Source organism: Myotis brandtii, unplaced genomic scaffold, assembly GCF_000412655.1.
Source record: "Myotis brandtii unplaced genomic scaffold, ASM41265v1 scaffold920, whole genome shotgun sequence".
NCBI lineage: Eukaryota > Metazoa > Chordata > Mammalia > Chiroptera > Vespertilionidae > Myotis > Myotis brandtii.
This window is the reverse complement of record NW_005371792.1, coordinates 730681-745694: the sequence shown is the minus strand read 5'-3', so window position 1 is coordinate 745694 and position 15014 is coordinate 730681. Positions and strand designations below refer to the sequence as shown.

At 41.1% G+C, this 15014-nt stretch overlaps 1 protein-coding gene across 1 annotated transcript; it reads right to left on the bottom strand.

Moving 5' to 3' along the window:
* Nucleotides 1-2678: 2678 nt before the first annotated feature.
* Nucleotides 2679-7464, bottom strand: SLN (sarcolipin). The gene is made up of 2 exons (XM_005885658.1): nucleotides 7389-7464; nucleotides 2679-3299 (listed from the first exon to the last, which is right to left on the bottom strand). The coding sequence occupies exon 2, from the start codon at nucleotides 3222-3224 to the stop codon at nucleotides 3129-3131; it is 96 nt and encodes a 31-aa protein (XP_005885720.1). The 5' UTR covers nucleotides 3225-3299; nucleotides 7389-7464; the 3' UTR covers nucleotides 2679-3128.
* Nucleotides 7465-15014: the final 7550 nt, after the last annotated feature.

The following is a 15014-nucleotide window of genomic DNA, read 5'->3' as shown; positions in this document are numbered from 1 at the left end:
AAAAAAAATGCAAAAATGTCCTCAGGTGAGGATTAACCAAAACAAACAAACAAACAAACACCCATCCCCAGTGTGATTATTGAAGGAGCATATGAAGTATTTGTTAAATGAACGAGAAGGGAAGGGGCTTTGCTTTTTTAACTGTTTTTAGCAACTTTGCAAGCCACAAGGTTTATTTTTATTTTTTAAATATATTTGATTGATTTTTTACGGAGAGAAAGGGAGAGGAATAGAGAATTAGAAACATCAATCAGCTGCCTCCTGCACACCCCCCACTGGGGATGTGCCCGCAACCAAGATACATGCCCTTGACCGGAATCGAACCTGGGACCCCTCAGTCCACAGGCCGACACTATCCACTGAGCCAAACCGGTTAGGGTCAAAGGATTTATTTTTTATTTTAATTTTTATTGATTGATTATTTTAGAGAGAGGAAGGGAGCGAGAGAAACACCAGTGTGTTGTTCCACTTATTATGCTCTCCTTGGTTGCTTCTGTGTCCTGACCAGGGATCCAACCTGCAATCTTGCTGTATCAGGAGGAGGTTCTAACCCAGTGGTCGGCAAACTGTGGCTCGCGAGCCACAGTTTGCCGACCACTGTTCTAACCCATTGTGCTGTGGGCTGCCTGTCAGGGCCCCTCAACAAAACCCCTCTGGGTGCCCAGACCCCTGCTCTGGGTCGGAGCTCCTCTGCCGCAGCAAAGGTTTGGGTTCCATTCTGTCAGGGCACCTACTTAGGTTTCGGGTTTGATCCCCGGTCGGGGCTGACTGCTGCTCAAGAAGTGACCGAGCACCATTGAGGTCCATGTGCTCTAGTCATTTGGTGGGGAACTGGGGTTCCATTGCTGACATGGCCGACTCTGATCCCCGCTGCCCCCGCTCTTCCATCGAGGGCAACTTCAACTATGGCAGCTGCGTGGCCTTGGGGTAGAGCGCCCTCTCTGCGGCTCGCCAGGCCTGGCTGCTGCTGCACAGTCGCCCGGGAGGCAGATTTCCGGGTTCCCAGGGAGAGCGCCCTCCTCGCCAGACTCCCAGGGAGAGCGGGTCCCGGAGAGAAAACACTTTGCCTCCCTTTGGGGCTCCCTGGCGGAGCAGAGCGCCCATCCTGCGCAGGGCTCAGAGGGGAGAGCCGCCCCAGGGAGTCCTCCTAGCTGGGTGTGAGAAAACCTGGAGCGCTTCCTCCTTGAACCCAGTTGTCTTCAGGCATGTGAACGCATTTTATTTTATTTGACGCAGCCTTACATGCCCGGCCTCCTGCAGCACGCAGCCACGCCCACCCACTCCTGCCAGACCTTACCCATGAAGGCATCCTGGCTAATTAGCATATTCTTCTCTTATTATATAGGATAGATGTTTATATAAACATATCAATATACATATATATTGATTGATTGATTGATTGATTTGAGAGTGAGGGGGAAAGAGAGAGAGAAACATTGACTGGCTACCTCCCACTCATGCCCCTACTGGGGATTAAAACTGCAACCCAGGTTTGTGCCCTGACCAGGAATTGAACCAGTAGCCAATTCCTGGTTCAATGCTATACAGGATGATGCTCAACCCATCGAGCCACCCACTGTCAACTCTGGCTACACAATACAATCATCTAGAGGACTTTTAAAAAATGCAGATGCTTGGACTCTACCCCCTTAGTTTTTATTTAATTGGTCTGAGTGAGACCCAGCATAAATATTTTGAAAAATCACCCAAGTGCACAAACTGCAGCCAGGGTTGAGAACCACAATGCTAGGTAGGCTATGCCACAGTTATAGGCCCACTCAGTAAGGAATACCTTCTTCGGGGATGTGATGACAGATGAGGTTTAACAACATTCCCTTTCTCCATGGTTACCTCGGAATTGGCACAAAGAACAAACTCGGTCTGTCTATGTGGGGTGTTCTAGAAGTGTGTTGAAGAAATGTCTATTTCTCCCAGCCAGCGTGGCTTAGTGGTTGAGCGTCAATTGCCAGTCAGGCCACATGCCTGGGTTGCAGGCTCAATCCCCAGTGTGGGGCATGCAGGAGGCAGCCAGTCAATTATTCGCTTTCATCATTGATATTTCTATCTCTCTCTCCCTCCCCATTCCTCTCTGAAACCAATAAAAATATATTTTTTAAAAGAAATGTCTCTTTCATATGTCTCTTTTATAAGCATCTTCATAAATTTGTATTTTTTTTGTTTTTCTCCTTGTTATAACTGTAGTTTATTAATGATAATAACCAAACTAGAATCACTAAACATGGAAAGTGACTCATATTCTATTTGTACTCAGTGGTAAATAATTTGAAATATTTATATTGAAGCAAACAGGGAGATATTATAGGATGAAATATACATTTCTTGTGAATTGTAAAGATAACAAATAAGACTTCAAAGAAACTGTGTGCTTTTAGTGGACACTTCAGGCGATGCCCCCAGCCTCCTAGTGCAATGGATTTATTCTCCGCCTGCCCTTGGGACTAGTTTAGAAGGAACGTTTGAGGAGCACCGAGCCAGTGGAATTATTTGAAATGTGACACCCTTAATTGACTTGGTTTCAAATCCTCCACAGTTGGAGCATCTTGGCTTAGCTCAAATGCTAGAAATACTATAACATTTGTCACTTCAATCCCAGCCAAGGGTCAAATGCAGTATCACAAATAGAAGCCAAAATAAATTCTGAAAGTCATTTTTGTGGTTGACTTAACTTTATTCACACGGTAGCTGTGACAGGGGCTGACAAAGACTTCCTCTAACATTTCTTTCTTCTGGCGGGATGATTTAAAGTTTGGTTGCAGACAGTGTGGGTTGGAGGGATGTGTGGTGAGACAGGTTAGGGGCTTTTTATAATTCTACATCATCATGAATCCAGTTTCCTTTTAACCTTGTGGCTTAGCTAACACATTTGCCATAAGCGTTGGGGAATAAATCTAATGTTGACTGGCAAACTCTCGGCAGCCCTTGAGAGCAGCATCTTTAGAGAACACACAATTGATCCTAACACGGGAGGCGCCTCAGAGGTGGTGTGTGCAGGTCAGAAGTGCCTTAGGGTGCCAGGAAAGGCATCCCATTACAGCAGTGGGATCTCAGGACATACAGCAGGCAGCTCTGGAGCGTTGCAGTCAATCCCTGGAGAGTGGCATGCCGTCTCAGGACTGATAGGACCGCACAAGGAGCCACATAAGGATAACCGTGACCAGGACCACAGTGAAGTTGAGACACAGCTCCCGGGCAGACAGATCCATTCTCAGAGTGGCTCAGTGAGAACCGAAGGCAGACTTCTTCAGACGCACCAAAGACCTCCTGCTGGTCCTCACCCCCTAACAGAAAGTAACAAAGAAAGCATGGGAATATCAATGAGCATTCCTTCCTCAAAGGAAGCAGAAGCACTGTGAAAGACGATGGTGCTTTGGCCTGCATTGTGTCTCCCCAAAGTTCACATGTTCAAGCCCTAACCCCCAATATCTCAGAGTATAGCTGTATTTAGAGATCAGGTCTTTCAAGAAGTAATTAACTTAAAATTAAGTCATTCAGATGAGTCCTAACCCAATATGACCAATGTCTTTATAAGAAGAGGAGACTAGGACACAGACATGCATAGAGGGAAGACCAGGGAAGGCAGGGAGAAGATGGCTATCTGCAAGCCAACGAGAGAGGCCTCAGAAGAAATCAGCTCTTCAACACCTTGATCTCAGATTTCCAGCCTCCAGACTCTATCTTCGGACTCTGGTTGTAACTCTACCTTGGGTCCCCAGCCTGCCCACCTACCCTGCAGATTTCGGACTTGCCAGCCTCCACAATCACATGAGCCATATAAATAACATCCTATTCGTCCTGTTTCTCTAAGACTCCTGACTCATACAGACAGACTGCCTTTGCTGCCTGATGTCAAAAAAGACCAATATAGTTCTGATTTTTTTCCCCTGTAATGATTGTATTGATATTTTTGATAAAATAAAAATAGTACATTTTTCTCTCTCCAATTTCTGTGTTTGTGTGTGTATGTGTACGTGTGTGCTTGCCTTGCTAACTTAGAGTACCAGCCAGCAAAGCCACCAAAACTGAAAAAAAAGGTTATGTTTTAGTATTTTTCTTGCTTTGAATTACATATAGAAGTAGGATACCGTAATTTTGCAGATTTCAGGCTTCATCTAACCCTGTTGAAAGTATGAGGTAGTTTCAACATCTGCTTTGCCTTTTATAAGCACTGCTTTGGGCACAGAACCTACCAGAGTCAACCCAAAGTCCCTCACATAACAGGCACTCAATCCAAAGAGCAAGTGTTAACCTCATGGCTACTTCTGTTTCAACAAGGGCTTGTGCCAGCTATTTTTAGTGAGGTCTAGGATGTACCTAGATTGTAAACACTTCAAAGAGCAGGAACTGTATCTTTATGGTTTGCACATATAGTGCACTTAGGAAATCATACTTTGAGAACATATGCAATGCAGTCCATCAAAATGTTACCTTTAGTGGTGTGGCATGATTGATAATTTGTGTATGCAAAATTAAAGATGAAAGATAATCTTGAAGATACTTAGGACAAAATTTCCCATAGAGTGAAAATGTTTAAAGGGGAAGAGTGTTCTTTTATTTGCTAAAGGTGGAAGTTCAGGGGGGCAGAAAGGATTGTTAGCAAGTTTTTGGCCTGACCATCTAATCTGACTGAATTATTCATTGTAATTATTGTATTTGTTGTATTATTCGTGGATCAAATGATTAATGGTATAAACCAGCTGAATGACCATTTTTCATATCATTTCATTGTTAGTATAAAACACAAGTTCAAATCAGATGGTGCCAACTAGTAGGTTGTTGAATCTTAGTTAAAATATGGCTAGTGATGATTGATTTATGTTTCATTTTCTTCTTAATTATTACCCATCTTTTGGCCCTCCACATGAAGGACATAGTAAATTGCCAATGAAAATCTTTATACAAATACTTTAGAAAGTAAACAGAAGATAATAAATGGATGAGAAAGCAGAGAGGATGTGTAAGAACGTACACAAGAGCAGAGGGGAACAGGAACGTGATGAATCCAAGCAGGGAGCCTGGAGGCAAAGGCATGAGAATAAAAGACAGACTTTTCCTTATGAATTTATTAATAAAATAAAATCCTGGCCCAAATGCCCACTCATGTGGGTAAGTTCTGAAGAAATACAGAGATATGCAAAAATATGAGTCTGTTTCTAATGATTAAAACAATTCATGGAGGGCAAAATAACTGTCCCACCAAATCTGCCTTAGATTAAGCTCTTAAATAAAGAGGATCATGGAGCATGGCCCAACAAGAACATTCTGAGAAGAAAAAAAAAGTATATGATTGTCTAACCACTGTGCTGTACACCTGAAACTAATACAAAATACTATTGAATGTAAACTGTAATTGAAAAATAAAATTTTAAAAATAAAATAAGAAATATGTATACTTTTAAGGATTCCAATATTTATTGCTAAATTTTCCTCTTACATTTTTTTCTAGTTTATATACCACTAGTGTAGGAAAGAGCTAGTTTTCCTATATCAAAATAAACATTAGTGATTTATTTTATTTTACCTTAAACAATTAAGTAAATTAAAAAATATAGTATACCCAGGAAATTTTTATTACTGTGCCAATTAAATATTTTCCATGTGTTAAAAAAAAAAAAGAACATTCTGGGAAAATGTTATTGAAAGTTGTCCACAGCTTTTGGTATGTGACCTTCACAACAACTCTGTGACCTTCTCAGAACTCAGGCAAGTGTTATTGTCATTATTCTCTCTTAGATTACAGGTAAGAAATTGGCTTTTTGAGAGAGGTTGAGTTGTGTAGTAACATATAGTAAGTTAGAGGCAGAGGTAGAGCTGGCAGATTGAAAGTAGTTGCTAGAACTGTGATTATTTCTATAGAAGTGATTACAAGAATAAGTTACTACTGCAATTAACTGCCCTCACTAAACAAAGTTAGTGTAAATTTTCAACCACTTTGAGAAAACAATGTGACTTTTTTTATTGAAGTTGTACATGCTCATTCCCTATTATCCAGTGATTCACTTTTACTCTAGAAAACTCAAGCTCATATGAGCCAGGATGGTTATACAAGGATGTTCACAGCAACATTTTCACAATATCCCCACCCTGGAAACAACTCAAATGTTTATCAACAGTAGAATGGATGATGAATGGTGTTCTACTCATATACCTGAATGCTACAGAGTTAAGAAAATATATGAATTATAACAATACTCAACAAAATGGGTAGATCTCATAAATATGATTGTTATGCAAAAGAAGAATTTACAAAAGAAACATAGAATATGATTCCATTTATCCCAAGTCAAAAACAGGGAACTTCATCATATTGTTTAGGAATGCACATATAGATGATAAAAATATAAAGAGAAGCATGGACAAGATGATCTCAACAATCAAGATTGTGATTACACATGGTAGGGCAAAGAGGGGGAGGTGACCAGGAATAGACTTTTGGGGTACTGACAATGATCTGTTTCTTAATCTGGGTGGTAGTTGTATAGGTGTTGCCTTAAAATTATTGTCAAACTGTATGTTTTATGCACTCTTCACATTTTTTTCAGTAGTCTCTGAATTGAAAGGCTACCCACCATACTTCTTGAATACCTGTGAATTACCTCTTACTCTTTCTTGTACTTTGATGGTGGTCTTAAATATTTGGGATTTTTAAAGTAGATTTTAAATGAACAAAACACAGAGTTAAGGTGAGAATTTCAAATGAATCAACTCAATCAACACGTGCTCATTGTAAGGGGTGGACTTGATTTAACTTTCACACACATTAATACCAAGGTCAGGCAGAAATTCAGACCAGCAACCTTCATTTTTCTGCTGTTAAGCCGCAAAGACTATTTTGACTTTTTTAAAATTCTTTTTTAAGTTGATTTTAGAGAAAGAGGAAGGGAGAGAGAGAGAGAGAGAGAGAGAGAGAGAGAGAGAGAGAGAGAAACATCAACCAGTTGCCTCCTGTACCGGCCTTGACTGGGGATTGAACCCACAGCCTAGGTATGTGTCCTCACCAGGAATTGAACCTGCAACCTCTCAGGGTACAGGCCAATGCTCCAACCAGCTGAGCCCCCCTGGCCAGAGCTTGGCTTTATTTTAAAATTTCCCTGGAGTCAAGATTACACCATATGATCCAAAGTGATTGCTATATGGATGAAATAAAAACCGAAAATGCATATCATGAAGTGAAAAAAGGAAAACAAGAATCAATACTATTCACTTTATAGCTTAAGAAATACCATGTACAATAAGCATTGTCTATTTCATTAAGAAATGTAAATATTCCTCTGCCTTTCTCATTTGCACCTTGTAACACACACACACACACACACACACACACACACACCTAAGAATCTTGCTATTCCCGAAGAGGGTCAAGAATGTACCTGCTGTGGTAGGCTTCTCCTCTCTCCCCCTCTCTCTCCTCTCTCTGACTCAGGCTCCAACCTGCTCGTCTTCTGGGCCGACTGGACTTCTGGACTCTGGGCAGGGCCTAAAGTAGTCCCAGGGAGGTGGCAATTACTGTGATGTCACTGATGAAACATCTCAGAGGAACAACCTCCAAAGGTTTGAGGCTATTTGTGTTTAGGGGGACATGGAAATATGTTCACTAAGACTCAGTTCCACTAATACCAATTTGTATTAACACCCCCGAGACTTAAAATCTTTTCTTTACAGTTGACGTTTGTTACCATTGATGCAGGTTTTTAATTTATCTTTTACATCTTCATGAATATCTTTAACACATTTTTAAAACATCATAAACCACGATGATAGACTAATGTCAACAAACCAGCACTGCATTTGGCTCCTCCCGTAGTCGGCAGGTGAGGGTGTGAAATGGGACTTCATTTCACTACCCATTTCTTTAGCTATTTGAAGTCTGAAGAGTTCTTGCTTTGCACATGCACACCCCAAACCACACACACACACACACACACACACACACACACACACACACACACCAAAATTCAACAGGCATCTTTAGCTCCTTCAACACTGACTTTAGTCCAAGCAGTGAAAGTTATCTCCTCAGTCACCTGCTCCGCATACCTTTCCAGCTAAGCTGTATGTTGCAAGTTTACACATTAATATAGTTTCATCTAAAACAGCTGTGGAAGCCATGGTCTATATATCACTGTCAGTAAACTAATACAGCAGTAAATTCATACAGCAAAACTCAGTCACTTGGATAGATCGGAGGTAGAAGGAGAGCTGGCCAAAACTAGTGAAAACACATAAGTTATAGAATATAGATTGGAAAGAAATAGAATTGTGTAACTTTCAAATATAAACACCGACTAAAACTAGACTGTTAAGATCAGTTTGTAACCAACATTCCAGATTCCAGATGTCCGGAGGTGAACAGAGTCTCTGAAGTGTTTAACTCGACTCAAAAGCACATCAAAGACATATGTAAAACTTTAGACAATGAAAGAAAGAAAGAAAGAAAGAAAGAAAGAAAGAAAGAAAGAAAGAAAGAAAGAAAGAAGAGAAAAAAGAAAAGTAAGGAGACAATGCAAAAAAAAAAAGCACTTTAAAACATGACCCCCCAAATTGTGTTTGTTCAGCAGATCCTTTCTTTCTAGATAATAGAGCAAAAGTCCGCTCTGAATTCCCAATTAGGGTCAATCAAAACAATGCATTCCCAAAAGGCATAAACAAACACAACTCTCATTCCCCAGAGACATTACTGAAGGACTTTCCATTCCATTTCTTCATTTCAACATAATAAGCCCAATGATGAGTAATCTTAAAACAACATTCTGTGGCCACATGCCTTGTAAACAGATAGCTTGCTGAAGTGACAAATAGTATGTAACAATCAGAGCCAAATCGAACAGGGGCAGTTATCTGTTGCCATTTGGCAAACTCCTTGAATGTAGTCAGATTTCCGTCTTTTGCCTCCAAACCTTTGCCAGGTTGTTTCAAATGCTGGGAATGTTTTCCTAGTTGCCAAACCACACCTGTCTCTTTTTTAACCACTCAAAATTATTTTTTGTCCAATTAAAAAGATATATTTATTGCAAACATTCTTTGAAAATATATAGTATAATGAAAATTTAAATTACCTTTAAATTCACCACCCAAAGGGGAAAATAACCTTTATGTTACATTTTTATTAATGTTGGAGGTTGCATAGATATAATCTCAAATTCCCAAGATAATTTGCTAAAAGAATTTCATACCTTAAAACCCCCTTTTTCCATTCATGTATAGAATCAGGTTATTCATACTATGCCATGTGTTGGTATGCCATGGGCTTATGGGACAAGCATTTATTTTATACATGTCAGAATAGGAATTAGCTCTACAATATTGAGAATATTAACTACAATGGGGAAATATTAACATATCACAAAACAGCTTACCAAGCTGTCAATTTAGTTGAATTGGTCAACTTCAGTGTAACTTGAAGGAAAAATCGCTTTGCTTTTTATGAGTCAGTTCAATTTGTCTATTTGGTTGCCCTGTTTAAGTTCATCCAATGTTATACCAGGGACTATTGTGCCCAGTATATTGACAAATTCCAGATGGAGATTTCACAAGCATCTGCATGTTAGTGGTTTATCCAGAGATGTCACAAGAGTGTGGAATTACACTGGGAATTTAGCTTGTCATTCATTTGATGGAACCCTCTTCAGAAAAGCATGCAAGGCACCCAAAGTCACCTGACAACTGTTCAGAGGCTTAAGGAAGAATTTAACCCTAAGGACCTACCAGTCCATTAAAAAACAACAACATTATTGTCTCTCATTTAAGACACTGAGAATAACTAGATTTCAAATCACAGCGCCAAAGCAAAACAACCTTCCTTAATTGTGCTGATTCTTTCCTTTCTGTGAGCAACCCCATGACTTAACAGCATTTATTTCATATCAACTTTCTTTCAAGATACTGTTCTTCCCATCATTAGGAGAACATAATCATCATTGACATTATTTCTATGCCTATTAATCTAGAATTTAGCCAAGGGCCAAAAATGTTAAAAAACAACAAACATTCACAGTAACAGTGGTATTGAAGATCTAATTGGCATTTATCTTCCCCATTTCCATCACCACCATCCATTTTCTTAGATGTAAAAACATTATACCCTTTGAGAATCAATGCTGAGTTTTTGTGTCTGATTAGGAGCTATTTTTAAAATTTATTCCCCATTTCCATCTACCTTTTTACTTTGGGGAGCAAAAATGAAGACCTCATGTCAGTCCATGAATTCTACAACTGCGGGACACAATGGGGGAACTCAGCAAGGCCTTCGGGAAAGGCGATGAGCTGATGAGCGCTTAGCACATCACAGTAATGAGCGTGATGATCATGGTGCCTTTCGCACCGTCACAACTTCACATCCAGCTGGTCAGGCAGCTTTCCGCTATTCTCTTTTATCATTTCAAACACAAGAGGACAAGCCCAGAGAAAGAGGAAACCCTATTTCTTGGCATTGTTTTCGTGTCTTTGAAAGTCAATGGCTGTTATCTACAGCCTTACCTACTTGCGGCACATGTGTGATTTTTGTCTCACTGACTGGATTTTAATTTCAAAGGCAGGGACAGTTTCTTGTATTTCTTTTGTTTCTTTAGCTGTGCATCCAACTGGCAAAGAATCATAATAGGTGCTCTACAATGTATAGCAAGGGGCTCAGCCTGAGCCTCCTTCCCATCACATCCCCTATTGAGACCCTCACATGTCTGAGTATGCCTGGCACACAGGAGTGGTGGAAGCTGAGGTCAACATCAAATCCACTAATTTAAATAAATTAATTAAATAAATAAATTTTAGAAAGGGCCTAGAAGCCAGCTGGGAGAGAAAACTCTGAGGGGAAGTGACCAATAAAGGTACACGTGGTTCAGCAACAGGGAGAATAGATAGTCATTCCATTACACAAAACACTAATTCACTGTGTCAGTCTAGTTCCTGTGAGAAGCAGATGCCATGATGGATCTAAATGTGCAAAAGGAAATTGTCGTAGGGGAAATGCCTGTGAGGAAAAATATGGAAAGAGGGGGCAAACGTAGAGAGTCATCAAATAGCAAGAGAAAGAGAGAGAGAGAAAAGGAAGGTTGGGTAGAAACATAGACTGTAGTTCCGTTCTAAGGAAAATCGGAGAAGTCTGTTAGGAAACCTCAAGTCAGAGTCACCTGTGCCTCTAGGGATAAGTCCACCTTCCTATTCCTCCCACATTCAATCATCCACTGAGAGAAGCCCATGGGAGGCATGGCCCCTGTGCAAATGTGATTTCAGGGTCCACCTCAGCTACTGTGCAGTCGGATCCAAGAAGCACATTCTTGTGGCCACCATTCTCACATACGGCCCTCCTACTTCTCTACAGCTTAGAGCCTGGGTTCTAGGAGGAGAGGGAGCTATGGATGAAAATTCCATAACTCTCTTAGCCATTAACCTCAATCAACAGTATGCGATGCTGACCGGGAGGCAGGACCTGCCTCTGCCTGTGCCAGCTCACGGACATCAGCGCATCTGTGGAACCAGCAATGCAATGGCCTTCTGTCGAAGTGTCACAGAGCCTGGCAGAAGCAGCAACACCGATTGAGGTTTATTTGAAGTTTATATTAAGCTATGAAGGCCTTACGTCGCAGCAGAGCTTGAGCTAAAGAGCAAGAAAATGGCAGACACGGCAGATGTGGTCTCCAACCGTGTCCTTGTATGTGAGCACATGTGGGCCGCCCTTTGAAGTCTCTGGAAATAATCAGGAGGAACATGACAGGGGCACGGTCTTGCATAATAGATGCAGCAAGAGCCAGAGCGTGTTGTATTAGCCCTGTTTATAACAAACCATTTTAGTCCTGGCTTTGTGAGGCGACACCTGTTAACGTCATTTGACTTGGAGCCAGTTTATTTTCTCTCCTCTGGAACAAGTATATTTCTGCTCTATAATAAAATTCTGCAAGCAAACAGCTTTCTCTCAGCACATTAAACATAGCTACTGTGGTGGGGGAGGGGGGAGGGAGAGAAGAGACGCAGTCAAAAATATGTTTACTACTAGGCTAATACCATCTGCCTTCAAAACACTCCCAGATTTCAGACTGGCTTTATTTTTCTGATGGGGGAAAAAAAGAATTCAGCCATCTTTTGATGTGCCCTTACCAAACCATTCAGAGAGATTCTAGCCAGACACACCCACTTGAAACATTCTGTTCCTTAGTGAATTGGATCAAGTGTATTTTCAATGAATCTCTCCTAAGAATCTGTCCATCAGAATAACACCATTGCCGTTCCAGCAAGAATAATAAGAACCAGACAAAACTGCTCACTGTTCTCTGTGAACCAGTTCATTTGGCTTTAGCCTCCGGCTCTCAAAGCAGAGAGCACAGCGCCTGTGGAGAATCATGAAATCTATCTCTGCTGCCTGCGAAAGTAACGCGAGAACGGAAGTGCCCAGATGCAGCAATGTGGAAGATTAGCTGGAGGCAAGCTACAGGCTAGGTTTCCTTTTCGATGAGAGATGTACTATCTCTGAGGGCAACTGGACACTTGTTCGACAGCCTGGGAGTAACCTAACCTTTTACACTTTTACAGTAAGTGAATGGGGAGTTGCCAGGAGCTAGTATTCCGTGGATTTGGGCAGCGCATTTGGAAGGGGTGGGTCAGGCCTACTCTCTCTAGCTTGCGTTGAGCCAGTTCTTGCCCTCGTTTGCCGGTATATAACACCCATACCTCAGACCAATTATATCTGTGTCATTTTTACGGGTACACCTTCTGTGCTAACAAAAGTCCAACAAGCTAACATTTTCTTCCTCTTCTTGTATTCTATTCCTCGTTTGCTGTATGTTACAGGACTCACCAGGCACATACATGTCAACCATTCCCTCTGAGGACCAACACAAGCACAAGACATCTCTTCCTCTGTAGCCACGTCTGCTGGGTACCACAGCTTCCAGTGGTTCTCAACCTTCTGGCCCTTTAAATACAGTTCCCCATGTTGTGACCCAACCATAAAATTATTTTCGTTGCTACTTCATAACTGTAATGTTGCTACTGTTATGAATCGTAATGTAAATATCTGATATGCAGGATGGTCTTAGGCGACAACTGTGAAAGGGTCGTTCGACCGCCAAAGGGGTTGCGACCCACAGGTTGAGAACCGCTGGCTTAGACCATTGGAGGTGCCAAAGTTACACTTACTTCTGGAGCAAAATGAGGACTGGAGGTGAGGAAGTGTGCACCCCTCTGTGTGTCACACCCTGTTGAGGGGTACCCAAGAAATACGTCTTTGCTGTCACTCCAGTGTCTTCCCAGACATGAGTCCATAAGGAAGTTTAGCTGGGGAATGCATAGAAATAATAGAAAACATGCTTCTCCCCTTTCACCTCTAAGATTTGATCCTGTATCAAACTTTCCTTCTCTTGGGATGAATTATCTCTCAGGAGGTGTGTTGGTTCCCAGAGCAAATCGATTTCTACCTGGCCTGCTGCATTGGTACATGAGATATGTGCTGGCATGTCTTGAAATGCAGCACTAGATTCCGAGGAGGCTCCGGGAAAGGCCCTACCCCATCAGTGTCCTTGGACAGATAGTGCAACGTGCATGCTTTCTACCAATTATCTTTCCACTGCAGCCAGGTGGAGATTGGCTTCTCTGCACTCTACATATGATTCCTAATTTCAATGGTTTGCGGTAGCTCCCAAATCAAGTTCAATCTTCAGCTGCAGAGGCGAGGCCCTATCAGGATCTCACTTCCAAACCCACTGCCCTCCTCTCTAGCAATCCCCAACATGCACTTTCTCAAATGTTCTCTCCTTGTGTGCATATGCCATTCCCTTTGCTTATAACTTTCCTTCTACCTGCCCTCAACTCTTCCCGGCTTTGATGATTAACAATAATACTTGATTCAAGTATCACATTTCCTGATCCTTATGGCTGCGATGGATGGACTGCTGTGATCTATGTAGCCCTATACACCACTGATTTCACTTGATTGCATTGACCTGATTGTCCATCTCCCCCCGCTTCCCCTTAAGCACAGGATTTATCTCTCACCCCCGTAGACCCAGTTCCTAGTCATATAGTGCACAGAACATATTGGACACCCTATAAAAACTTATTGAATAAAAATATGTCTGAATGTATTATAATCCATAAATTAATGTGTTTTAAAAGGATGGTTTTTCTCTACTGTTGAAGTTGAACAGCAAACAATGTAATTTGTTGTCGTTTTTTTTAGAAAATTAAACAACTTTTAATGTAAAACATAATTAAAATGTTCCTTCCACAGATTAACAATTCTTAATATCTTTGTAATATTGTTTTATGTCTTTTTAAAATAAAAGGACTAAAATACAGATAAAGCTGAGGTCTCAGTGAACCACAATTCCCAATTCTGTGCTCCTTCTCACTTCCCCAGATAAAACAGCTGCTCTAAGTTTGGTGCATAATCAACCCTTTTAGATTTAGCCTCCAGATTATGCTAGCCTGGTAGGTAGGTTTTACTCTTTTTTTCTCTCTGAAACAGTTTGTGTAAAATAGATTTTTTAAAAATATATATGTTTTTATTGATTTTAGAGAGAGCGGAAGGGAGGAGAGAGAGAAACATCGATGTGAGAAACATCAATGGGCTGCCTCCTGAGTTCACTTTTCTTCTTGCTGAGATTTATCTTTCAATATTTTTTTCTGTAAAAGTCTGTGGGTAGTAAGTTTTTTTAATCCTCATATAGCTTTTCTTTTAATTTTCTTCATTGATTAAGGTATTACATATGTGTCCTTATCTCCTGATTGCCCCCTCACCTCCCCCTTCCCCACACCCTCCCCTTCCTTCCCTCTGAGGTTTGAGCATCTGATCGATGCTTCTCTGTCTCTGGATCTGTTTTTGTTCATCAGTTTATGTTGTTTATTATATTCCACAAATGAGTGAGATTGTGTGATATTTATCTTTCTCTGACTGGCTTATTTCCCTTAGCATAATGCTCTCCAGGTCCATCCATGCTGTTGCAAATGGTAGGAGTTCCTTCCTTTTTACAGCAGCATAGTATTCCATTGTGTAGATGTACCACCGT